This window comes from Humulus lupulus, chromosome 9 (genome assembly GCF_963169125.1).
Source record: "Humulus lupulus chromosome 9, drHumLupu1.1, whole genome shotgun sequence".
Classification (NCBI taxonomy): Eukaryota; Viridiplantae; Streptophyta; class Magnoliopsida; order Rosales; family Cannabaceae; genus Humulus; species Humulus lupulus.
In genome coordinates, this window is record NC_084801.1 from 144,477,467 (window position 1) to 144,504,982 (window position 27,516).

At 37.6% G+C, this 27,516-nt stretch overlaps 2 protein-coding genes across 10 annotated transcripts; one reads left to right on the forward strand and one right to left on the reverse strand.

Annotated features, from left to right (window-relative positions):
- Positions 1 to 602: 602 nt before the first annotated feature.
- LOC133800500 (E3 SUMO-protein ligase MMS21) lies at positions 603 to 14,024 on the reverse strand. 2 transcript variants are annotated; one of them, XM_062238479.1, is made up of 7 exons: positions 13,885 to 14,024; positions 13,715 to 13,786; positions 12,600 to 12,710; positions 12,376 to 12,486; positions 10,938 to 11,077; positions 1,003 to 1,088; positions 603 to 925 (listed from the first exon to the last, which is right to left on the reverse strand). In XM_062238479.1, the coding sequence occupies exons 1-7, from the start codon at positions 13,978 to 13,980 to the stop codon at positions 789 to 791; spliced, it is 753 nt and encodes a 250-aa protein (XP_062094463.1). In that variant the 5' UTR covers positions 13,981 to 14,024; the 3' UTR covers positions 603 to 788. The 2 variants fall into 2 exon arrangements, with proteins under 2 accessions (XP_062094463.1, XP_062094464.1); XM_062238480.1 differs by lacking the exons at positions 13,715 to 13,786; positions 13,885 to 14,024 and adding an exon at positions 13,233 to 13,691.
- Positions 14,025 to 14,166: 142 nt separating this feature from the next.
- On the forward strand, positions 14,167 to 26,333 carry LOC133800499 (uncharacterized). Of its 8 annotated transcripts, none has more exons than XM_062238476.1 (10): positions 14,167 to 14,409; positions 14,867 to 16,881; positions 17,028 to 18,261; positions 18,849 to 19,186; positions 19,271 to 19,480; positions 19,750 to 19,931; positions 20,026 to 20,117; positions 20,247 to 20,358; positions 20,741 to 20,782; positions 25,545 to 26,333. In XM_062238476.1, exons 1-8 carry the CDS (start codon positions 14,247 to 14,249, stop codon positions 20,267 to 20,269), a joined length of 4,257 nt encoding a protein of 1,418 aa, XP_062094460.1. In that variant the 5' UTR covers positions 14,167 to 14,246; the 3' UTR covers positions 20,270 to 20,358; positions 20,741 to 20,782; positions 25,545 to 26,333. The 8 variants fall into 8 exon arrangements, with proteins under 8 accessions (XP_062094460.1, XP_062094456.1, XP_062094458.1 ...); XM_062238472.1 differs by having other exon boundaries at positions 20,750 to 20,782; positions 25,545 to 26,332; XM_062238474.1 differs by lacking the exon at positions 25,545 to 26,333 and adding an exon at positions 22,144 to 25,538.
- Positions 26,334 to 27,516: the final 1,183 nt, after the last annotated feature.

Sequence of the window (27,516 nt, forward strand, 5' to 3'; positions counted from 1 at the left end):
TTTAATACTTTTAATTCTATTATTTTATTAATGGTCTCTTTTGCAAAAAATTATCAAAACTAGGTCAGAATACAAAATTATTTTGCCAAGGTTGCTTAATTATATTCATTCATTAAACAAAGAGGTCATTTATTAAAATTATCAAAGCAAAATCAAAGTGAAAAATAAACCTATTTTATTTTTAGAAAAAAAGCTATTTGCCAAGTCCCCAACTATCCTTTTATAACAATCCACGTAAATATATTTTTCTTTTGCTCTCATTGTTAATTAGTTCTTTTACTCTCATTGCTAATTGGTAATATGTATAAAAGAGAAGAGGGAGAGAGAATAAAAGTTGTGGAGGATTCTGCATAAAAAAAATTAAGAAATTTATATCAAAGCAAGAGAGAGAAACTAAAAAAAATGCACATCTTAAAACAAGTTTGATTTAAAGATGACATCAAATGCTCTTGCAGACAGCGTTAGAATAATGGACAGGTTTTATGTGAAGGGTCAGAAACTGCAACATTAGTATTGCCATCTTCAAAAGTTACCTTGTACCATATTAAGGCATGTTAAACAAACATACTCTAGCATTGCACTGGATAACCAAATAAACCAAATTAGAAAAAAAAATGTAACTTGTTTTCATTTAATATGTGGCCTAAAAGAGTTTTCTAGTGCATCTAAGCATACTGAAGGCCTGCAGCCATAAGGATCCATTAGTAGCATGTACAAATTTTGCTCCATATACATTGATTCAAGATCTGAAGAGGTTAGTTTTGCTGTAATTATTTTCACTAGACATGCTATTCTTCGCCAAGCTCGGTGAAATCTTCGATAACTTCAGTAGCAGTTCCCTTAAACTGTGTGCGCATTTCCTCAATTTCAATACGTAATAATGGATCACACACCACCTTCTTTGGATGCAATATCCTAGGACAAGCTGACAAGGAAATGTGCAAAAAGAAGATCAGTTCGGGCACGAGATTATAACTTTAATGGAAAACTGAAAATAAATACCTGCAACGGGGCACCGAGCAGCTTGTTGTTTTCTCCTTATGTAATCCATGACTGCATTCTTTTCATAAATATGCTTGCATTCCATACTGCATGATTTCAAGGAAGCATACTTAAAAGAAGAAGATGGAGACAATGAAAGTTTACCGTCTCAATTCATGCAGCATAAAAATGACTCATGCTCTGGAAAGAAAATGTTAAGCTGAGCCTCGTAAAGTTTTTATCTTAAGCTATAGATAATGCTATATCCATACATTACACCTTACCGGGATAATCTTTGTCAAATCACAGAATAATGTAATGATCAAACTGGTATGTGGTGATAACAGCCATAAAACTTAAAAATTCCAATGTTTACCGCTTCTCATACATATAAGCGGAAAGACTATTTTAGATAATGCCTGAAGAAATCTACGTGATTTCAAGAAACATAAAACAATTATATCAGAGAAAGCATCACAGAACGACAAATATACAAGTTGAAAATAACATTTTGATATTGTTAGCTATATATATTAGTTGTTCATATTAATTATAAATTAGCTATAAATTAGGACTAATTAGTTTCCTATTCTCTCATAGTTTCCTAGAATAGCTTCCCTAAGTTGTAAATAAATATGTATTTATTTCTCATTGAAATATAAGTGAATACAATTCTCTTCACCTCTTGTTTCATGGTATCAGAGCATTAATCTGTAAAATTCGAATTTTGCTACAAAATTATGGTTTTTTTCATTTGGGTTCTCCATAAATACAAATTAGGGTTTAATCTATTTTTTGTGTGTTTGCTGTTGTGTTTCTTCAAGGAGTTATGATTGAGAATAAAACAGAGACGAAATCCGTGGTTTCATCTGATGTGGCTCTTGTGATGTCTAAAATCACGGACCATAAACTAATTGATTCGAATTCTTTGGAGTGGTGTAAGACTGTTTGACTTTATCTACGAAGTATTGACAAAGATGACCACTTGACTGATGATCCTCCTAAAGAAAAAGATGATTCAAGACAGACATGGCTCAGGGAGGATGCTCGTTTATTCCTTCAAATCTGTAATTCTATTGACAGTGAGGTAATTGGTTTGATTAATCATTGTGAGTTTGTTAAAGAACTAATGGATTATTTGGAATTTTTGTATTCTGGAAAAGACAATTTCTCCCGTATGTATGAGGTGTGCAAAGCATTCTACCGTGTGGAGAAACAAGATCAGTCTCTTACGAACTACTTTATGTCCTTTAAGAAGACGTATAAGGAGCTTAATATGTTGCTATCATTTAGCCCTGATGTGAAGGTTCAACAACACCAGCGAGAGTAGATGGCTATTATGAGCTTCCTAGCAGGGCTCTCACCTGAATTTGATTATGCGAAAGCATAGGTTCTTTTTGGTTCTGATGTTTCCTCTTTACAAGATGTCTTTAGACGTATTCTTCGCACGGAAGTTACTCCTTTTGTTCCTCTTAATAGTGCTTTGGTAAGTCGTAATAATTATGCATCTTGGAAATCTTCTACTCCAACTGGGCATAAAGGAGGCCGTTCACAAGGAGTTGAAACTCGAACACCGGATTCTGGAGGCATTATTTGCAACTACTGTAAAAAGTCAAGCCACACCAAGTTTGAATGTAGAAAGCTACAGTTTAAAAATCAGCAACAACACTCTGTTAATGTTGCAAATACTACTGATGCCACTGATAAATCCATCTTTATTTCTACTGATGAATTTGCCAAGTTCTCACGATATCAGGAATCACGCAAGTCGTCATCTCCTTCTGTCACTGCTATTGCCGATTCAGGTAAATCTAATACGTGTCTTCTCTCTTCATCCTCCAAATAGGTCATTGATTCTGGTGCCACAGATCACATGACAAGTAATTCCCGTCTCTTTTCCACTTTTCATTCTCGCACTTCAACTTCTTCTGTTACCTTAGCTGATGGATCACCATCTTGTGTTCGTGGGTCTGGCACTATTACTCCTACACTTCTGCTTACTTTGTCATCTGTCTTACATTTACCTAGTTTATCCTTCAATTTGCTCTCTGTTAGTCAACTCACTTGTAATCTTAATTATTGCATCTCATTTTTTCCCGATCATTATTTATTTCAGAATCTTATGATGAAGAATATTATTGGTAAAGGACATGAATCTGGAGGCCTCTATGTTCTTGACATATCGCCACCAACTTCTTTTGCTTGTTTGAGTGTCACTTCCGCTTTTGAGGCTTATTGTCGATTGGGTCATCCGTCTCTTCCTTTGCTCAAGAAACTTTCTCCGCAATATAGTAAGGTCTTCATTAGATTGTGAGTCGTGTCAATATGCCAAACACTATCGTCTTAGTTCGAATCCACGAGTTAATAAACGTGCTAGTGTTCCTTTTGAATTAATTCATTCTGATGTTTGGGGGGGTCCTCCTATTTTGTCTAAACCTGGATTCAAGTATTTTGTTACTTTTGTTGATGATTATTCTCGTGTAACTTGTTATATTTAATGAAAACTCGTTCCGAGTTGTTTTCTATATTTTATGCATTTTGTATTGAGATTCAAAATCAATTTAATGTTTCTATTCGTACTTTGCGAAGTGATAATGCCAAAGAATATACATCTACTTTATTTCATTCTTATATGGTCTCTAATGGCATGCTTCATGAAACCTCTTGCTTTGATACTGCATCCCAAAATGGTGTAGCAGAACATAAAAACAGACATCTTCTTGAAACTGCACGAGCCCTCTTATTTCAAATGCATGTTCCTAAACATTTTTGGACCGATGCTGTTTCAACAACATGTTTTCTTATCAATCGCATGCCATCTTCTGTTCTTAATGGTGAGATCACGTATAAAATTCTTTTTCCCGGCAAGTCATTATTTCCCGTTAATCCTAGGTTATTTGGTAGTACTTGTTTTGCTCGAGATGTTCGTCCAAATGTCACCAAATTAGATCCTAAGTCATTGAAGTGTGTATTCCTTGGCTATTCTCGTCTTCAGAAAGGGTATAGGTGTTATTGTCCAAATCTCAACAAGTATCTTGTCTCTATTGATGTTACCTAGTAGAAATAGTGATAGCATATGTGTAAATATCTAGGGTGTCTTGTACAACTAAGTATAAGTATAGGTTGTAATATTAGACAACTAAGCATAGGTTGTAATATTTATTTCATTCATTTTTTAGCTATCTTGTACATTGTAATTTGCCTGTACATTGGCCTTTCTATTCTTCAATAAAATCAGATTAGAAGAATTAATCCCAAAACAACTACATGGTATCAGAGCATTTGTAGTCCAAAAATTGGGACATCTTTCCAATTTTTTTTCTCTGCCTTTTCTTAAAAAAATTAGGGTTTCGTTGTTTGAGGCTCAAACTTAGAAATCCTCTTTAGAGTTGTCTTCAAATCTCACCTCATGCCCAGAAAGCTTGCCCCACCTCCGATCGGCAAAACCCCAAATCTCCTGGTCTAGAAGAGTGGTGCGTGAGTCACACGCGCCGCCACACTCCCCGGCGTCTTCTCTTGCGCACGTGCAGTTAGGCGCGTGACAACGCCGCTGACCATCTTTCTCCAGCGTCTTCCTCCTCGGCACTTGGCTGTGACTCTTCATCTTGGGTTCTCCCACCATTTCATCAAAGAATTGCATTTTGTGCTAAGTTTTTCCATCTATCTTGAGTTCATAAACATCTTTTTTCCATTGCCCATTGTTTTCTCTGCTGTCCATTCATCATGAAAATCCAATCTCCAAATTTCATGGCTCCTCTATCTCAGCCAATTAATCTCATAATTTTGTGTCAACTTCATGAGAGCCATCTACCAACCAACTATCACAAAGTCAGCCACATCTCAAAGGAACAAAGTTTGCCACCTCTCAAAACACCTCCGAACCCTCTTCGACATTTTTTGCAGCAGCTACAACCACATACAATTGAGGCAAACGTCAGTATAATGTGTCATCAAGGTTCTTCATCTCACACATTTACTGCATCCGCCAACAAAGGTCTTTGGATAGTGGATTCAAGGGATTCCGACCACATGACGAGTGATTTACAAGTCTTCACCACCTTCAAATAATGTGCTGAGTAGTTCTGTAAAATTATCAGATGATCTTCTCCTTTCATCTGTTCTATTTGTCCCTAAATTAAGTTGCAATCTTCTCTCAATAAGCAAACTCACAAGAGACTTGAATTGTGTGACTTGAATTTTTGTGAATTTTAGGTTGTGGGCTTGGCAAAGGTGATTGGCAGTGTTAAAATGCATGATGGACTCTATATTTTCAAGGATTCTCCTAAAAGTAAACAAGTTCACAAATCAAATTGTGGTAACCATTTAAATTCTATTTTTCGTTTTGTGTTTGTTTCGAATGACAATCTTATCATGTTGTGGCATTTTCGACTTGGACATCCAAATTTCAGTTATCTTGAAAAACTCTTTTCTTAGTTATTTATCCACAAACGACCAAAATTCTTTCACTGTGAAGCCTGTCAACTTGCTAAACATACTCAAAACTCTTATCTCAATTTTTCTTACAAACCTTCAAAACTTTTTTCACTGATACACAATGATATTTGGGAACCCTCACGGGTAACAAATATCAATGGATCTAGATGGTTCGTATCCTTTATCGATGATCACACTAAGACAACATGACATTTCTCATGAAAGAAAAATCATAATCTGCTTCTATCTTTCAAAATTTCCATTCCATGATTCAAAATCAATTCAACCAAAAAATCCAAATTCTTAAAACTGACAATGGGAAGGAATATTTTAACTCTATTCTTGGTCCATACTTGTTAGAGCAAAGAATTGTTCATATTAGTTCATGTGTTGATACTCCACAGCAAAATTGGGTGGCTGAGAGAAAAAAACAAACATCTTCTTGAAGTTTCTAGGTCAATCATGTTTTCAAATAATGTTCTGAAACAGTTTTGGGGGAAGCCGTACTCACAGCCACTTATCTCATAAATCGTATGCCTAGCCGAGTACTACAATTCAAAACCCCAATATATCTGTTACTCGCAACATTCCCTTATATCTCAACTTTCTCCTCAAATCTTCCACTCAAAGTCTTCGGCTGTACTGCCTTTGTCCATATTTATGATCAAAAGAACAAAGCTTGATCCAAAGTCTCACAAATGTCTCTTCATCGGCTATTCCCGCACTCAAAAGGGATACAAATGTTACTCCTCAGTTACAAAGAGGGTTTATAACACTATGAATGTCACCTTTTTTGAACACCAATCTTTCTTTCCCAAACCTGGTATTCAGGGGGAGCATTCAAATGAATATCAACTTTGGAAAACTCTTCATGATCATCAGGCTGCAGTTCTTCAACCCAATGTCTTCACACATGAACATCATCAAACTGCTCAACCCTTACCTGTGTTGTTATAGTCAACTGGTTCTCCCTTGCCTTCTTCTTTGCCTATCCAACCAAATCTCAACCTAGAAAATACATCCAGCCTGTCCTCCTCACTTCCTATAGTCAGTCCAACCTCATTTTCCGCCGATGAAAATCCAAACATTCTCTCAAATGTACCACCACTTCAAACTCAAGCACAATTTGATATAGGTAACAAAGAACTTCGTGTTTATAGCAGGAGAAAAGCTAGGAATATAGAGGTCAACATGCAAGACAAGGACAGTTCAAACACTCAACCGAGCTCTCGCGACCTTGAAAATCATGAAGGTATGGATTTTATAACTCATGAGTTAGTTTCTCCTACTATTGATGACATTGACCTGCCTATTGCTCTTCGAAAGGGTGTTAGAACTTGTACTAATCACCCAATAGAGAAATATGTTGCCTATGAGAAACTAACACCTATGTACCGAGCCTTTGTCTCTTCCCTTGATCTTATTCAGATTCTTACAGACATTTATGAGACCTTGAAAGATCCTAAATAGAAGATTGCAATCGATGAAGAAATCAATGCTAATGGTACTTGGGTTCTCACTGAATTACCTCAAGGAAAGTGGACAATAGGTTGTAAGTGGATTTTCACCGTCAAGTATAACTCAGATGGAAGTATCAACAGATTCAAGGCTCGGTTGGTCGCGAAAAGGTTCACTCAATCATATGGTGTTGACTATCAGGAGACCTTTGCTCCCGTCGCCAAGCTTAATACAGTAAGAGTTTTGTTATCACTTGCTGTAAATTGTGATTGACCCTTATATCAGTTGGATGTAAAAAATGCCTTCTTGAATGGGGAACTCGAAGAAGAAGTCTATATGGAAATTCCACCAGGGATGAAAAAATACTCTAGTAGTCAAGCAGTGTGCAAACTTCTCAAATCTCTTTATGGCTTGAAACAGTCACCTAGGGCATGGTTTGATAGATTTGCAAAGATAGTTATTAAACATGGATATACTCAAAGTCAGGCTGATCATACCCTTTTTCTTAAGTTCACTTCAACAAGGAAGCTGTCAATTCTCATTGTCTATGTGGATGACAATCCTAACTGGAGACGATTCATGCGAAATTTCAAGTCTCAAAAGACTTCTTGCCTCAAAGTTTGAAATTAAAGATTTAGGACCCCTCAAATACTTTCTTGGAATGGAAGTAGCCCGATCTAAAGATGGAATTGTTATATCTCAAAGAAAGTATATTCTAGACCTTTTAAAAGAAACTGGAATGATTGGGAGTAAGTCTGTTGACACTAAAATGGATCCAAACTTGAAAGCAATTCGAAGTGAGGATTCAACTCCAGTAGAGAGGGGGAGTAATCAAAGATTAATGGGAAAACTAATCTATCTCTCTCATACTAGACCTGATATCGCTTTCTCTGTCAGCGTGGTAAGCCAACATATGCACAATCATTTCGAGGAGCATTTGGAAGCAGTTCATCGTATTCTAAGATATTTAAAAATGACACCAGTTCTTGGTTTGCACTTCAGAAAACACAACAATCGAGACTTAGAAGTCTACACAGATTCTAGTTGGGTTGGAGAGCTGACCGACAGACGATCAACCAATGGTTATTGCACCTATGTATGGGGTAATTTAGTCACTTGGCGAAATAAAAAGCAATTTGTGGTCTCAAGAAGTAGTGCAGAGTCAGAATATCGTGCTTTGGCCTTAGGTATATGCGAAGGAATGTGGCTCAAAAGGCTAATGAATGAGTTGAGAATTGACTCTCCCGAGTCATTTAAGATGTACAGTAATAGTCAAGCTGCAATTAACATTGCTAAGAATCCAGTTCACCATGATAGAACTAAACAAGCTGAAATCGACCAACACTTCATTTTTGAAAAAGTAAATTCAAAGGTTATTGAGCTCAACTACATTCCCACAAAGAAACAGATTGCCGACATCCTAACAAAGGCCCTACCAAGAACGAGTTTTGAAGAATTTAATTCCAAACTGGGTTTGTATAACATATACAACACAACTTGAGGGGGAGTGTAGAAATAGTGATAGCATGTGTAAATATCTAGGGTGTCTTGTACAGTTAAGCATAAGTTGTAATATTAGACAGCTAAACATAGGTTGTAATATTTATTTCTTTTATTTTTTAGCTATCTTGTACATTGTAATTTGCCTATATATTGGCCTTTATATTCTTCAATAAAATCAGATTAGAAGAATTAATCCCAAAACAACTACACTGAAGTGTCACCAAATTAGATCCTAAGTCATTGAGGTGTGTATTCCTTAGATATTCTTGTCTTCAGAAAGGGTATAGGTGTTATTGTCCAAATCTTAACAAGTATTTTGTTTCCATTGATGTTACCTTCATGGAAAACACACTATTTTTCATCTTCCTCTATTTCTACTCGTCAGGAGGAGGAGGATGGTGATTTGTTGGTATATTCTATCACTTCTTCTGCCCCTGACCCACTTCCTAAGGAATCTCCTATTTCTGAACCTATCTCAGACACTGCTCACGATGAGTCTCCTATTACTCACCCTCTCTTAGCCACAGCTCCTGACATGCCTCCGCCTCCTATTAAGGTGTACACCAGGCGTCTGCCTCCTGTTTCATGTCCTGCACCTGCTTCTTCGTTATCAGATCTGGTCTCAAGCGATGATCTTCCCATTACGCTACGCAAAGGTAAACGTCAGTGCACTTATCCTATTTCTTCTTTTGTTTCTTATAATCACTTGTCCTCTTCTTCTTGTTTTTTTATTGCTTCCCTTGATTCTATTTCGATTCCTAATACTGTTCGTGAAGCCATATCGCATCCTGGTTGGCATGATGCAATAATAGAAGAGATGAATACTTTAGATGTCAATGGTACTTGGGACTTGGTCGATTTACCTTCAGGAAAATAGGCCATAGGGTGCAAATGCGTATTCACTGTTAAGGTCAATCCAGATGGCTCAATTGCTCGATTAAAAGCCCCTCTTGTTGCTAAGGGTTGTGCTCAAACCTATGGAGTGGACTATTGTGATACTTTTTCTCCTGTTGCTAAGTTGACATCTGTTCAATTGTTTATTTCAATAGCAGCTACTCATCATTGGCCTCTACATCAGCTAGATATCAAGAATGCTTTTCTTTATGGAGATCTTCAGGAAGAGGTGTATATAGAGCAACCTCCTGGTTTTGTTGCTCAGGGGGAGTCAGGGCGAGTCTGTCGTCTTCGAAAATCTTTATATGGTTTGAAGCAAAGTCCTCGTGCTTGGTTTGGTAAATTTAGTCAGGCTGTTGAGAAATTCAGTATGCTGAAAAGTAAGTCCGATCATTCTGTATTTTATAAACAATCAACTGCCGGTATCATTTTATTGGTTGTGTATGTGGATGATATTGTTATTACTGGAAATGATATTAGAGTAATCTCATCTCTTAAGTCCTTCATTCATACTCAGTTTCACACGAAGGATTTGGGGGTGCTCAAGCATTTCTTGGAAGTTGAGGTAACTCAGAGTAAACAAGGTATTTTTCTATCTCAAAGAAAGTATGTCATTGATTTGTTGACTGAGACAGGAAAATTGGGAGCAAAGTCTTGTAGTACTCCAACGAGTCCTAATGTGCACCTTACAAAAGATGGGGAACCATTTGAAGATCCTAAAAGATATCGCAGGTTGGTTGGAAAGTTGAATTATCTTACTGTGACTCGTCTAGACATTGCATTCTTAGTTAGTGTTGTCAGTCAGTTTATGTCCTCTTCAACAATTCATCATTGGGCAGCATTAGAGCAAATTTTGTGTTACTTGAAAAGAGCACCAGGACGAGGTATCGTGTACGCAGATCATAGGCACACTCATATTGAGTGTTTCTCAGATACAGATTGGGCAGGTTCTAAAGTGGATAAAAAATCCACTTCAGGTTATTGTATTTTTGTTGGAGGTAATTTGGTCTCTTGGAAGAGTAAAAAACAAAATGTTGTGTCACGATCAAGCGCAGAATCAGAATATAGGGCTATAACACAGTCTGTGTGTGAGGTAATGTGGATCTATCAGCTATTGACTGAAGTAGGACTTAAGACTTCAGTACCAGCAAATTATGGTGTGATAACCAAGCTGCTCTTCATATTGCATCTAATCATGTGTTCCATGAGCGAACTAAGCACATCGAAATTGATTATCATTTTGTTCGTGAGAAAATTCAGCAAGGCTTGATCTCCACAGGACATATGAAGACCGGCGAACAACTAGGGGATATCTTTACAAAAACATTAAATGAGGTGCAAGTTGATTATTTTTGTAATAAGCTGGGCATGATTAACATGTATGCTCCTGCTTGAGGGGGAGTGTTAGCTATATACATTAGTTGTTCATATTAACTGTAATTAACTATAAATTAGGACTAATTAGTTTCCTATTCTCTTATAGTTTCCTAGAATAGCTTCCCTAGGTTGTATATAAATATACGTTTATTTCTCATCGAAATATAAGTGAATACAATTCTCTTCACTTTTTGTTTCAGATATTAAGCAAATAAATGAAAAAGATAAAAAAAGGAAAATTTCATATATTCCAATTCAGAGAGAAAAGGCTTATGTAATTCCTGCAATACCTTCGCACTGGATCCACTAATTCAGAAACATGTTTTCCACTTATTGGACAAGTGGTATTACGAAGATTGTTCTGTGTACCAGTCATCACAATGTCCTCCTGCTCTTCACCGGGCATAGGTTGCCCTGAGTGATGAACATTCTGTAGAAATACATTCAGAACGATGACTTTTTAGGGGAAAAATGTTAGTCTGCATGGTAAAGGATCTAAGATACATAGATACAGAGAATTTGTTTTTGCTGTAGGTGATCCACTGATCCTGTATAGTCATGATACATCACATATAAGTAAATTTTACACATTCTAACAAACTATTTTCTGTAGATGTCTTCTATATGTCGTATTCAGTAACATGCTTTCCACTTATTGGACAAGTGGTATTACAAAGACTGTTCTGTGTACCAGTCACCACAATGTCCTCCTGCTCTTCACCGGGCATAGGTTGCCCTGAGTGATGAACATTCTGTAGAAATACATTCAGAACGATGACTTTTCAAGGGAAAAATGTTAGTCATGGTGAAGGATCTAAGATGCATAGATACAGATAACTTTTTTGCTGTAGGTGATCCACTGATCCTGTATAGTCATGATACATCACAAATAAGTAAATTTTACACATTCTAACAAACTATTTTCTGTTGATGTCTTCTATATGTCATATTCGGTTTATGCTGCTCAAAGAGCCACGAGGGCCACGGTTGACTTTTAGTATCTAATAAAAATCGCGGCACACATTAAAATCAGGATGTTTAGAATTTTGTTATTTGTAAATGGTATCTGCAACCACAATACCTGTTCATCATAAAATTTCCCTTCTAAACTCTAAGGGTAGAAAATAAACCAGTTTCAGGTCATATAGGTGGCGGAAAGGAAATACACTATTTTTTATCCCTATTTGGAGCGAGACATTTAAATCCTGCTCCAACATAGTTGAAACATCCCAACAAATCTTGGAACATAGTCATGATTGTAGCAGTAAAACAAGTATTAGATCTGTAATTCCCATTTATGTTTCCATTGAATCTTGGATACAGAAAGATAAATTCATGCTATGTCTTATTTCTAGTAATTTTTGACATGTAAATATGTTATGATAGAGCTAGTATGAATAGTTTACTGAAATTTACAACGTGATAGCGTATTTTTGGTGGCTTGCTTGATACTACCTATCCTGTCCACAAAATATTTTTTCATTAAGATGGTTTTGTGGCACTACAACAGGATGAAACTCGAAATATTTAATTTTTTTTTATGTCCAAGCTAAATAGCACTAAGAAGAGAAAAAATATTTACATCATATATAGAACAATGATAAAAATACTATCTATCTAAAACAAAATGATTAAACACTTATTAGCCATTGCAGCATGAATGTGTCTTTTTAATAATGCCAACACAGAAAACCAAAAAAAAAAAATTAAAATAAAAGCAGGCCATACCCAGATAGCTTGCTTGAATTCGTGTCTAAGTTGAAGGTTCTGTAGATCTCCTGATGAATTAGCTTTGACGTTCGAAATCTCACTCGCAAGCAGCTTCTTGAAATCTGATAGCTGAATTTCAAAATTTAAACCAAGTAGATTAGAATGGAAAACAAGAAATAAAACCAACAGATGTAAATAGGCCACAAGAGATAAACTGTGCACAATGAAGAGTAAGCAAGCACCTCTGGCCCGGGTTGGTAGTTTTCTCCCAGAGATTGAACTGCTGATGAAAAATTCATACAGTCCACATAAGCATTCAACAATTCAACATGGGCATTGTCCAGCTCTTTTAACTGTCCATAAAAATAAAGTGTCGTTTCATTATCATAAATCAATTTACATCTATAATATAAAACAAGTAATAATAGTTTCTGAACAACTTATGCATAAAGATTCTGGTTAGAAATGTGAATTACAAACAATGACAACAAGTAAAACTAAAATTAAAAAAATTGCATCACAACAGTTGAATTTCAATTTAACATCCTATACTAGAACCAGAATATATAAAAAAAGAAAGAAAAAGAAATCAAGACTTCAATGAGGATATTAGTTGTCAGATAAGCACAAAGAAAACGGCTTACAGAAACTTTCCCTCCTCCCAAACAAGCTGAACTTGAAAACCCACAAAATGGACAAGAAAATTACAACTCATAAACATTCGGTACATGGGTAATATTTGCTAACTATTATTTAACACACCTTGACTTTACTCGAAAGAAGGCAATTTTGCATAGTAACATTATAGAGAAAGTTATTTTCACCAATTAATTTAACATCAAAAGAAAAATAATCAAAGCATAAAATAAAGTTACCCTTTCAGACTCATTTTCTTTCTCCAAATCCACTGCGAGCTCTTTGAACAGTTTAAAACCCGTTCGAAAATTACAACTCATAAACATTCGGTACATGGGTAATATTTGCTAACTATTATTTAACACACCTTGAATTTACTCGAAAGAAGGCAATTTTGCATAGTAACATTATAGAGAAAGTTATTTTCACCAATTAATTTAACATCAAAAGAAAAATAATCAAAGCATAAAATAAAGTTACCCTTTCAGACTCATTTTCTTTCTCCAAATCCACTGCGAGCTCTTTGAACAGTTTAAAACCCGTTCGAAAATTACAACTCATAAACATTCGGTACATGGGTAATATTTGCTAACTATTATTTAACACACCTTGAATTTACTCGAAAGAAGGCAATTTTGCATAGTAACATTATAGAGAAAGTTATTTTCACCAATTAATTTAACATCAAAAGAAAAATAATCAAAGCATAAAATAAAGTTGCCTTTTCAGACTCATTTTCTTTCTCCAAATCCACTGCGAGCTCTTTGAACAGTTTAAAAGCCGTTCGAATATCCTGTACCAAAAAAAAAACAAAAACAAATTTATCAATCAATCTATGTCTATAGATACCGGCATTCCGAACAAGAGAAGAAGAATAAGAAGGTGTGTCACCGGAATAAGATTTTGATTATCTTGGTAAATATTCGAAGCAGCTTTCTGAACGAGGCCAGAGACGCTATTGGCCCGGGCAGCAGAGCTTGACGCCATTTTTTGGGGTTTATGTTTCTAAAATCTTCAAAAGAAATGAGGACAAGAAACGAACTGAGCTGTTATAAAGTCAATTTCAAGAAACGACATGTCGTACAATATCTTTTGAACCCGGGAACTATTGATAAAACGACAAGTCGTTTAGATTTAAATTTACCAAAATTTGAATTTCCATTCCGCGCTCATGTCATCGTCCCCAACCAAACAGTTCTCTCTCTCTAGAATTTGTGTGGATTCTTCATGACTTCGAAGTAAAGATAACGAAAATGTCGACGATAGAGAAGCTCTGTGTGCAGATCTTCGAGAGGAAGTCGTGGATAATCGACCAGGTCAGGCAACAGACGCTTCTCTTTGACAAGCACCTCGCGTCCAAACTCCTTATCGACGGAATCGCCCCTCCACCTTGGTTCTGGACTTCAGATTCCACTGGTAATTATTGCACGTCGGACATTGATTTCGATTTCGACCTTTTTGTTACGCTGTCGTAGCTTGTACATGATTTGCTCTTACTTCTTCCACTTCAATTCGTCGGTTTCTTTGCTTGAAGTTCGATTTCCAGTTTTAAGGTTTCGATTTCGAGTTACGATTTCATTCATAGTGTTTGACTTTGTGGATTTCGTGCCTGAGTTGTTCTGGATCATGCTTTTGGTGCCATTTTCTATTGGGTTGTCCTGTTGCGTCAATAATTGCCAATGTCGGTGACCCATTATCAAATTACTCACATTTGAGATGAATATTTTGTGATTAATGGATAATTAACACTGATAAACTCTTAATAATAATATATTTGCATTGCATCAGTAAAAAAAGCCTCTTTTTGTTTTGTTTTTGGCAATGGGTAGTGAATTGATATTGTCCCATTCCCATAGTTTATTGCTTATTGCAGAGTTGAAGGGTGAAGATCTCATTTCAGGTGTTCTTCTATCACGTCCACGTCCTGTAATCCCATTTGCATTTAGTCATTGCTCAGTGTATGAGAAACCAATTGTGGAAGCTACGAATGAGGAACTCCCAAATGGTTCGTGCACAAAATTATCTGTTGAGAATAGAGAATTGGATGGTTTAGATTGTGCTCGACGTGCCTCAGTTTGTATGGAAAATAGAGAATGTGATGGTTGTGATCATGCTCAATGTGCTCCAGTTGGTGTTTCTACGTTGGATCACTGTAATACATTCGTTGAAGATCAGATAAACGAGGCTGAGGATGCTTGTATTACGTCTCCTCAAGATCAGAGAGATACAAGATTCTCAGACATTAGCCATGAGGCGGCTCTTTCACTGGCTAAGATTCAAAGATCCAAGTTTAGGCAGAAGGCTCTTGAGCTTCGCACTACTTCAAAAGCAGCTAAATCCCGACTAAAAAATGCCAATAATTTCGGTGGAAGCATTCCCATTCCTTTCCTTCAGGATGGCCAGCCTGAACAATTAAACTTTTCTAAATCTGTAGTAGAGAACCGTAACAACATTTGCACCGTGGAAGGTGTTAAACTAGGTGAGCCTTGTAGCAAGTATGAAGAAAGCACCATGAATTCTACTAAAAGCTCCGGCTGGCAACAGAGCTCGTTGAATGCAGGTAGTTCATCTAATGTTGTCAGGGAAGATGGAATTGCACTTTCAAATTCCATTGGCCCCTTAATTCAGCAGTCTAACATGGAGAACCAACCTCGGAAATTTGTTAAAAAATTTCAAATTCCATATGGAAATCATATAGAGACAGAAATTAAAGTTGGGGAAAATATGAGCAAAGAGAAAGGAAGTGGCTCATCCAATGTTGTTAGGGAGGATGGAGCTGCACTTAGAGATTCTATTGGCCCCTCAACACAGCAGTCTAATTGGCCTCTGGAGTCGGTTAATCATTTTCAAAGTCGTTACAGTAATTGCATAGCATCAGAAACTAATGTAGAAGCCTCCAGTTTCAATGGGGTTTCTGCTCATTCTGCTGAAAATAATACAGAGGGGAGATTGTTAGAAAGAAGCCCTCCAGTCTTATCTGAATCTGCAGGTGTATTAGATAAAGGAATGTCTGAGAATTACCAGGAAAATCTTAACTTACCCTTGGAGGAAGGGGAAGTTTTAAGCGAAGAAATCTGTGCGGAGGATGCAGACACAGCAGTGAACGAAACACCTCATGTGGAGAAGGGTGTAGCTACTAATAAATTGCAGCATAGTTACAGAAGTTCCAAAGAGAAATCTTCTTTAAGAGATGGCAGTGGGCTGAAAGAGGTAACAAGTTCTAAAATCTCTAATGTTAATGTGGATATGGGGATGAATCTCTCGTTTGAGACGGAGACCACAACACCTGTGATAGCAATATCTGCTGAAATAGTTTCTGTAGATAGATTGAAGACTATTTCTTCCGTTGATCATAAACTATCAATAGATGTGTATATCCCTCAAATAACCAAACCTGATCTCTTTGAAATTCAAGAAGCGTGTACGGATCTTGGGTGTGAGCTTCCCTGTTCTGTTTCCAAGGATGAAACTACGGATTATCTAGCACAGTCAAAAGCGAATTCAAAAAATTCTCAGTTTTGTACTGGTCTCTGTCAATCAACTGAACGGCAAACTGCAGCAAAGTCCACGGAAAAAACCAGTTTCGGTGCCTTGCTTGAGGGTTCAACTCGGAATAAACGAAAAAGGAGTGGTTCTCTGGATACCCTGCCTGCTTCACCAGGCGCAAAAGAAAATGTAGTTCTTCTTGTCAACAAGGATTCTGAAACTAGAAACTTGTTAAGTGAAGATCATGGTCAGAAGTATGTCCCAGAATCCCAAGACCTTCAAAGTCCTCAATACAGTATTCAATTAGATATCAGTAAGTGTCAAGTTGAAGAGATAATTCAAAATGAGGAGGATGACATGAAAAAAGGGTCTAAATCTTCACCAAAGCTTCTAGATCAAGAGGTACTTTCTTCTTCTGACTTTGCTTGAATATTCTGCCATCTTTTAGATTGAGTAGGCTGAGTTAGCAAATCAAATATAAGTAGTAATGGCTTTTGTTGTATGTTAACTGTTGTCTATTCCATACTCCGCATATGTTGTGTATGCAGGATAATTGTAGCTTAAAAGATAGGGATTTAAGTGCAACAACTCAGATCACTTCTGCTGACGAAGAATTGGAATCATCCCATGTTTCTAGTGTGGTCAGAAAGTCTGCCGGAGCTTGTGGAACTCTTACGGAGGAAGCAAGAGTGGAAGATCCAAATAGCATTATCTTTGATGGAATCTCACTACGCACTTTAGAAGAGAATAAGCTTTCATATCATCTTGAAGATAGCTTTCAAATCAGGAATGCTGAATCTTTGACTTATAGCGAGTCCTTGCACTTGACTGGTGCTGATGAGACAATGCCTGTGCTTGAGAGTTTCGTTTTGCAGTCAAATGATGAACAACCACGCATTGCTGATGAGAGAATCAACTTTGACAAGTTGAGCCTTCCAAAGACTTCAATTGAACGTGCTAGCATTCTAGAGCAGCTTTGCAGGTCTGCTTGCTTGCAAACTCCAGTATCCTGTTTTTCAACTTTGAGTGTATTGCACAAGATTTCAAATCTATACCAATCTGTTCCAACTTGGCTTCTAGAGGGCATGGATAAGCCGAAGGATGATGATGATTGTTTTAGTGAGGTCTTTAATTGTGCTTTTGAGGGAAGATCATATTTAGATTGTCTTCCCAATTCAACTAGTCAGTCTGATTGGGAGATAGAGAAACCTTGTATGTCTCCAGTTCGAAAAGTCTGGGACAGAATCATATCAAAATCAGACAGCTCTGAGAAGCGAATGAGCTTAATTCCTGAGCTTCCATGCATTTGTGAAGAAAATGAGAATGTAGATGAGGTAGCTGATACTTACCAAGAAGGCATTGTATCAGAGATCCTTACAAGCTCAGCAAAAAGAGAACCACTTGCTGAAATTATTGCAAACCGTACTGCATCTGAAGCTGATCCACATATTGATAGAAGTAGTTTAGATTCAGTTAACACAGAATTCAGCTTCAATGAAACTCATAAGAGGGCCAAACAAAATGTTGGAAATGGAAAACGCACTAAGAGAAGATTCAATAATAAGGCGAATGATAGCATGTCACTGGGAGCAACTGCTCCTAAGGGAAAAACTGGATTACTTCATAATCAGTTTAGTAGGCCAAAAGTATCAACACGAGCCAGCTCCAGGAGAGGAGGTCCAAGTTTGACAGTGACAGAGCCTAAGCCTAGCGATATCATCTCAAATATTACATCATTTATTCCACTTGTTCAACAAAAACAAGTGGCTGCAGCTATAACAGGTTATTTCCCATTATAGTAAATGGTTTCCCTCTACTTTTTCTTGAAATTTTCTAGATTTCTACTTTTGCCACTTTGCTTCAAGCAATTTAATAAGAAAGTTTTCAATCCAGCTATTTAAGTAAGGCATGCAAATTCAGTTGCAGATACTAAACAGTAAGTGAAGGATGTACACTAGCATGCAATGCCTTTTTCTTTTAAATTTAAAATTTGCTCCGTTCCTTGTGGTATTAATAAGTGCATGATCTTGGCTAGTTAGCAGAAGTTGATTGGTGGATATTATGAAGCTTTCTAATCTGATCTAGCATTTGTATTTCTCGTTGCTCCATTTTTGTTTAGTGTTATTATATGATAGATAACTTCGTAACTTCGAGTCTTAAAATTTAAATTATTTTCATTCAATTTCGGGACTTAACCTAGATACTCTTTACGTTGACACAAGATTCCTTTTGAGACACGTTTAGTCTAAATATAGAGCTGGGAAATTTTGCACAACATTTGGTTTTCAAAATTCTTTTTATGTTTTACTTTTATAGCCATGCTTTACTTTTGAATTGATTTCATTGTGTGTTTTGATTAATTTTTACAGGAAAGAGAGACGTCAAAGTAAAGGCCCTGGAGGCTGCTGAAGCTATAAAGCGTCTTGCAGAGAAGAAAGATAATGAACGCAAGGCTAAGAAGGAAGCCATGAAGCCTGAGCGAACAAGACTCGAGCAAGAGAATCTGAGGCAGTTGGAGCTGCAGAAGAAACAGAAAGAAGTGGAGCCGAAGAAAAAAGAGGCTGATATGGCAGCGAAGAAAAGGCAACGAGAAGAAGAGGAGAGGAAAGATAAGCAAAGGAAACGAATGCGTGCTGGGGAAACAAGAAAGCAACAGAGAGAAAATGAGAAAAAGTTGCATGAGAAAGATGCCAAATACAGAACCATGGTAAGGATGTCTTAAGTTCTTGGCTTAATTTATTTCTGGTTGTTGTTGTCTTAGATGTTACTCACACCTTGCTGGCTGATATAGGTTGATAGCGGACAAGAGACTAAGGAATCTAAAGATGAAAGAAGGAATCATAAGAAGACGGAACAGAAAAATGAAGATGTGAATCTCCAGAGACTTTCAGAAGCTGGACATGGACATGCGACTACACAAGCATCAACGAGTGATGGTAGAGAACCAAGCATTATTTGTGAAGATACTGGGGTCTTAAGTGATATTGTGAAATATCTGAAGGTATAAGTTTCCAGTCCACTGAGAAATCTCCCCCTTTGTTGTGAAATTAGTCATAGCTACCTCTCAACAGTAATTGAGCCTTCCCGAGTCCGTTGCATGTAGGCCACTCTTGTTGGGTGATTTGTTTTAGTCTAACCTAGTAATAAATTGGTTTCATTTTAATCTACAGAAAATTTATCTTCTTCATTGACAGTTTCTCTCTCTCTCTCTCTTAATTTATTCATGTTACTTAGTCAGAATTGCCTCATGCTGATACTCTGCTTTTCTAGGTGAAAAATTTAGACAAACCAACAGGAGCTGACAACTTGGTTGCCACGGAAAATCTAGAACAGTCATATGATATTTCTTCATACAAATGTTCAGATGATGAAGATGAAGAAGATGACGTACCCAATACAAAATTTGTTCCTTCATGGGCTCGGTATGCAAGCTGCTTAACAATTGAGCAAATGTTAGATGATTTACTGTTTGAAAAAATGCTTTGCCTTTGGACATTTTTCATTTAGTTTGCATGATTGAAAAAAGTTCAATTATTTTCTAAACAGTAAATCTAGCGTGGTTCTGATTGTTTCTTCACAAGATAGAGTAGACCCGCAGATCATATTCCTCCCAGAAAGCTTTTGCAGTATAGCTGAAGGTAATGGACATAGATAGCTGAAAGCTATGAAATGATAAGCTAATTGCTTTATGCTTTTATTTTCTCTGTAGTTAATTGTTTGGTACTATTCATTGTGTAAATGACATAAGGATATTTTTCTTTATGTAGTTCTTCTGCCACGGAAGAAATAAATTAGGTGGGACTTGAATTAGACTGCAATGATCTCCAGTGATTATATATTCTTCAATTTACTAGCTTGAGGGCTTTTGCAATGAGACAGGTAGGCATTCCTTAGTTTCTTTTCTTTTTCTACGCGGTCATGAACCCTCGTATGCAATTCTTGTGCCAGTTAAAGAACTAAAGATCAACTACTTATGCCATGAATAAGTGACATTATTTATGTTAGAGTTGTTATCTTAAGGTTATTTTAGTCATTTTAGTCTTTTATGTTATTTTATTATATTTTGCCTTTTATAAGGCTTAGCTGATTATTTTTTGTACAATAACATTTTTGCTCTTTTTTTGCAATACACTCTTTCTCTCTTCATCTCTTTGTCTTATTGATTTCTATTTTAAGTTTTATAGATTGTGTAATATTTTGCATAATTATCATAGTATCAGAGTCAGGTTTGTAGAATTGAATTTCCTAAGCGTAACCATAGCTTTTGCAGTGATTTGGGTCGGAGCACTATTGCAACAACATGGTATGTGATTTTTGTGTTCGTCTGCAATTTTAAGGTTTCGTCAGATTGTAAAAATTTGGGAATTTTTTGACTGAGTTGGCTATTGGAAGTTTGTTTTGTGTCTATAATGGCTAGTAATAGAGATGATTACTCTTATTGGAACTATGTGATGAAAAAAAATTTGAAAGGGAAAAAGATGTGGGGTTATGTTTCCGTAACTGTGACTAAACCTACAAATGACAAAGCAGATTATGCAACTTTGCTAGAAAATTGGGAAGTGGATAATTCAAAAATTATCACTTGGATAAACAACTCTGTGGAACACTCAATAAGTACCCAATTAGCTAAGTATGAAACAGCAAAAGAAGTTTGGGATTATCTTGTAAGATTGTATACACAGTCTAACTTTGCAAAACAATATCAGTTAGAATCAGATATTAGAGCTATTGAACAGAAATATATGAGTATTCAAGAATTCTATTCAGTTATGACAGATCTTTGGGATCAATTAGCTCTTACCGAATTTGAAGAACTACGAGCTTTTGCACCTTACATTGCTCGTAGGGAGGAGCAACATCTGGTTCAATTTTTAATGGCACCTCATGATGACTTTGAGGGGCTGCGTGGCTTTATTTTGCATCGTACTCCACTTCCTTCGATTGATTCAGTAGTTAGTGAGTTGCTGGCTGATGAAATTCGTCTCAAGTCTCAAGCAGGAAAAGGCATCCTCCCTGTACCTATTCCTTATGTTTTGGCAGTTCCTCTTAGACCTTTTACTCACCATGAGAATAAACCTCACACAAAGGTTGGGGTTGATGAATGCAGTTTTTGTAAACAAAAGGGTCACTGGAAGGCTCAATCAACCGTCTCATTATAGTAGCCAACTACACTTTGGCAACCACCCACAATCTCGACCATACCGTCCTCTGTAATTTAATGACGCTGCTACTGTACCTCCATCTGACTCGTAAGATTTTGGGGCCTCAGCTTCCAATCCTGCTCTTGCTGCCCTCTTAGAACAATTTCAGAAGTTTCTTAGCATGCAGCCACATGCCATGTCTGCCACTTCTTCGGTAGGTCAACCCCCCACTAGCACTTTAGGTATGACCTCCTCTACATGGATTTTAGATTCTGGAGCCTTGCACCATATGTCTTTACATTCGAAATCTTTTATTTCTTTGTGTCCTGCATCATTTGTCCCTGTCATGACTGCTGATGGTACTCCTATGCCATTAGCAGGTGTTGGTTCTGTTGTCAATCCTCATTTATCACTTCCTAACGTTTACCATATTCCTAAACTTTCACTAAACCTTGTATCTGTTAGTCAATTGTGTGATTCTGGTTATGTAGTGTCATTTTCTTCTACTTCTTGTCATGTGCAGGATCCGTAGTCTCAGAAGCTGATTGGGACCGGTCGTAGGCGGAGGGGTTTATATGTTTTGGATGAGCTGAGATTACCAGTATTTGCAGCTCCTAGTGTTGACTTGTCTTCTTTTCGTTTGTCTCCCTCATCGTCTAGTTTTTATTTATGGCACTCTCGCCTTGGTCATGTTTCAGCTTCCCGTTTAAGATTTTTAGCTTCTACGGGAACCTTAGGAAATTTGCAAGTTCATGATATTTCTGATTGTAGTGGTTGTAAACTTGCTAGATTTTCTGCTTTACCTTTTAGTAAAAGTACTTCATTCTCTGTTGCACCTTTTGACTTAGTTCATTCTGATGTGTGGGGACCCTCTCCCATTGCTACAAAAGGAGGGTCTAGATATTATGTCTCTTTTGTTAATGATTACAAACGTCGTTGTGATTTCTATGATATTTATGATCATTTTCGAGCTTATGTAAAAATTCAACATGTTGCTGTTATTAAATGTTTTAGATGTGATTAAGGTGGTGAATATACTTCAAATAAATCCTGTGATTTGCTTTCTTTATATGGAATTGTGTATCAAACTTCTTGTACAGATACCCCTAAACAAAATGGTGTTGCTGAAAGAAAGCATAGACACATTATTGAAACTGCTCGTTCTCTTTTGTTGTCCTCGTCTATGCCTAGTCAATTTTGGGGAGAAGCAGTTCTCACTGCAGTCAACCTTATTAATAAGATTCCATCTTCAAGTTTGTCTCCTTTTGAAAAATTATATGGACATGTTCCTGATTATTCTTCTTTGAGAGTCTTTGGTTCTACTTGCTTTGTTCTTCGTCCTAGTGTAGAGCGTACAAAACTGTCATCACGCTCTGCACTTTGTGTGTTCCTTGGTTATGGTGATGGCCAAAAAAGATATCGTTGTTTTGATCAAACTTCTCAATAATTATATGTATCTTGCCATGTTGTTTTTCTTGAGCATATAACCTTTTTTTCTATTCCTGGCACTACTCACAACTTGACCAAATCAGATCTTATTCATATTGATCCTTGTTGTAAGCATACAAGCACCTCTTCTCCTCAAGTTCCTCAAACTGTAGAGTTTGAATCTTCTCCTGCTCCTATAGTCCCTTTTCCACTTCATTACTCTCGCAGGTCTCGAGCTATTGATACTGGTATTTCGCAGGCTGACATTTCTGAAACACCTCCGCCTACAGTTGTTCTAGATCCTTCTAATACTGTGGATCCTCCTTGCTATCCTCAGCGCACTCGTGAGTCTACTAAATTACCACATTTTGTTTATTCGTCTTATTCTACCCCTTTCACTCCGTTTTTAGCGTCTATTCATTGTCTCTCTGAGCCTTTATCCTATAAAGTAGTTGTTACTGACCCTCTTTGGCAGCATGCTATGAATGAGGAACTTTCAGCTTTGCACAAGATATATACTTGAGATTTGGTATCTTTACCTCCTAGTAAACATACAATTGGTTTTCGTTGGGTCTATAAAATCAAGACCAAGTCTGATGGGTCTGTTGAACGCTACAAAGCTAGATTGGTGGCTAAGGATTTTTCTCAACAGTATGGTGTGGATTTTGAGGAAACTTTTGCCCTTGTTGCAAAAATGACTACTGCCCGTGCTCTTATAGCAGTTGCATCTGCTCATCAGTGGAATATATGTTAATTGGATGTTAACAATGCTTTCTTGAATGGTGATTTACATGAAAAGGTCTACATGGTTCCTCCTCCTGGGGTCCCTCACAATCATGGAGAAGTTTGTAAGCTTAAGAAAGCTGATAGACCTCCCTTAACATACGTCTATGCTAGGAGGCACAAGAAGTCTCATGTGGAGGGAGCTGTTGTAGAGTCCAAGAACTTTACTTAGCTAATTGTTAGTAGTATTATAGTATGTTTAGTGTTATCTTTGTTACCATGGATTTTTGGTTCAGACCGGGAGTTATTTGGACACTCATAGTAGTACTTATAGATTTTCTAAGTTTAACCTATAGTTTAAGAATATTAAGTATAACCTAAGGTTGGATTATATGACTGATATTAAGGATAGTATTTGTTATATTATAAGGTTTAGATATCAACCAATAGGATTTTAAGCACATGTTATGAATGGTAATTAAGGATTAAGTATTTTTGAGGATTAAATTAAATAAGGGTAAAATTTGAATGTTATAGGGTCAGTCAGCAGCCTTGAGTACGTTGAGGGCTTAGTCAAGGTTGTTTACTCCATTCAAACTTAGCTAAAAATGTGTAAATTCGTGTTTAAATATTCAGCATATGCCGATATATCGCAGCTATAGGGGGCGATATATCGCAGCACGTAGATACGGAAAACACGAATCGATGCACGGTCGCCTCGGGAACAAAGGTCCAGGCGATATATCGCCTATAGGGGGCGATATATCGCCTCCTCCAGCATGTGTTCAAATGTTTTTGAATTCATTTCCTTTCAGCCATTCAAACTCCTTCAACAGTCCAGCATCTTTTGAACGAGTCTTCAGCCTCTGCTGAACGATTATTCAAATGATTTTCACCTAAAAAGCCATTATTTTTATTCAAGTAAAATCAAGATATTTTCATTCCCAAACTCTATAAATAGGACCTAGTACCTAGCCATTATTCACCATTTGCTCTAAGTTCAGAAGCTGCTAGTGTTAAGTGAGTGTGAGAGTGTAAACACTTGGTTTGGGGAAAAACTATAAGCTTAAACATCATAAGCTTATCAAACACTTTGGGAAGTGAGTTCTATAGTATTTCGGTGGAGGTTAGATTGATCTTGCAATCTTTGAGGTAAACCCAAAACTCTAGTTCCTTTCTGTATTTTATGTTATTTCCTTTCTCAAAACCTTCTACTCAGTCCCCTAACCTTATTCTTATTTTTGGTTAGGGAATCCAAGCTCTTAAGCATATAAGTTGGTAAGCATGTTTATTTTATGGTTTAGTCTTTCCATCTCTTTCATTTCATCTCCTTTCTTTAGACTCACTCTTTCTTATGGTTTTAGGAGTGTTCCAAAAGTCCCAACTCAGTCCATAATCCCGGTAACTTTGGTAAGGAAAATAGGCTAGAATCAATATGTTATGTGCTTATGTTGTCTATATGTTTTATGTTATTAAAAGTGTTATGATATGTATATGTGTATGTTTGTAGGCTTGGGCATATGACCCATATGACTAACAAGACCCAAAATGGGTTATGGGCATATGACCTACTTAGCTAGTAGGACCCCACTAATCCCATGGGCATATGCTTGTTTAGTATATGGGACCCCAAGTAATAATGGCCATTATAATAAGTGTATGTCATATGTATTATGTTAAGTCTTTATGTTTTCTTATGAAATTGTGTATATGACTATGTGTTAGATTTTCCTTGCTGGGCATCAGGCTCATTCCTTTTTGTTTTATGTGCAGGAAAGTAAGCTTTAGAGGGGGTAAGATTTGTGACGCTTGGAGGATGTGTATCGATGGTGAATGGAGTCAAGGGGCCGAGCGTTATTCGATTCGAGGATGTAGTTTCGGTTTTATGTCTTTTTATATGTATTTTCCGCACTAATTATGTAATGTCTTATTATTTTAAATTATGTTTTTGTTTTAAAGACAATGGGATCCCATATCCGTTTTGGTATTTACGTTGTAAATAACTCTTATTTTGCAAGTTATTCAATAAATTATGGTATTTTCGTAAAAATGTAAGTTTTATGTATAGTTTCGTTAATAGTCCAAATAGTCTAGATTAGTGGGTCATTACAGCTGTAGTGGATACCACTCTCTAATTCTGTTATGTGGGCTTTGTTTGGGTAGTACTTAGGTGCACCTTTTATCATAGAGGCTATGTATAAATAAGAGACTGAATTCATTTTGTAAACAGTTAGTGATTGAGTGAGATTGTATCTCTTACAGGGAGGGTCTAGGCTCTCGGAATTCCTGGTTATTACTGAAATACAAACCTCAGTTTCCCCATTTTAATTATTTGCATTTGTTCCTAAACTGCTTAATACTAATTTGGATAACTCAGTTCCTATCACATTGGTATCAGAGCATTCGTTCATGGGGCCTAAGAAGGATGCGATGGTCGAGCTGATCGAAGAACGAGTGGGTGTCGAAGTCTCGGATCTCCGTCTGGATGTTTTGAAGCTCAATGAAGGATTCAGTAAGCTTCAAGAGGAACTTCAGTCTTCGATTGAACAATCTGTCGCCAAGCACCTCGACACAGCCATGTCTAAACACATGGACACCATGGCGACCCAACTCTCTCAGATGTTGCTTCCCCAGCTCGGCTTCCGCCAGACGCAGTGGTGACCAGTGCAGACCGCCAACGACGCGCCGTTGAGGGCCATGCGTCGTCCATCAGCGAACCCAGCTCAGTAGGTGCCCAGCCAGCTTCTCACCATTCACCCACGGCTCCGCGACCGGCGATTCCCTAAGTCGTACCCCAATCCGTGCCCCAGTGTATGCCCCCGACCATTCCTCCGATTCAATTAGGATCGTTTTACTCCGGTTCGACTATCAGCCAAGATTTCCGTCCACCTAGGATGGAAATTCCCTTGTTCAACGGGGAGAACCCCGACGGCTGGATTTACCGTGCCGAGCGGTATTTTCTACTCTCGAAAATGACGGAAGCGATGATGCTAGAGACGACAATTGTGGGTCTAGAGGGCGACGCGTTGTCCTGGTTCCAATGGGAAAACTAGCGCCGACCAATCACGTCCTGGAGTATGCTGAAGCATTTGGTCCTTCTCCGGTTTCGGGCTGTTCCTGTGGGTTCCCTGTCCGAAGAGTTCTTGTCCGCAGTCCAGACCGGCACCGTGAAGGATTACCGCGTCCGGTGGGAGGTACTGGCTTCCCGTGTTCCAGATGTGCCCGACCACATCCTCGAAGGGTCCTTCGTGAAAGGCCTCAAAGACGATGTTAAGGCTGCCCTTCACATCCTCCAGCCCAAAGGATTGGCCCAAATTATGGAGACAGCCCAGCGAGTGGAGGAAGGCCACCACTTACTCACCTTGGGCCCAATCACCAGGCCCACCCACTCAAAGCTGAATCTGAGATTCTCCCCACCCGACCCAATTATCTCCCTTACATCGCACGTACCCTTCCGTTAGGATCGCAGCCTAAGCCAATGCATTCTTCGACAGCATCCTTGGTCACGACCGTTTACAAGGCCGGCAGCAACTGTCCTTCGAGTGCCCCTGCCTACCACCGGCTGTCGGAGACTGAATACCAAGACAAACGGGCATGAGGGGTCTGCTTTAAATGTGATAAGAAGTTTCATCCAGGACATGATTGTGAGCAAATGCTTCTCCAAATCGTGCTCACTTCAGATGACGACGACACTGAGCCCGCTGAGGAGAACCTTCCCCTGTCACCGAAGTCAGGGGAAACCATT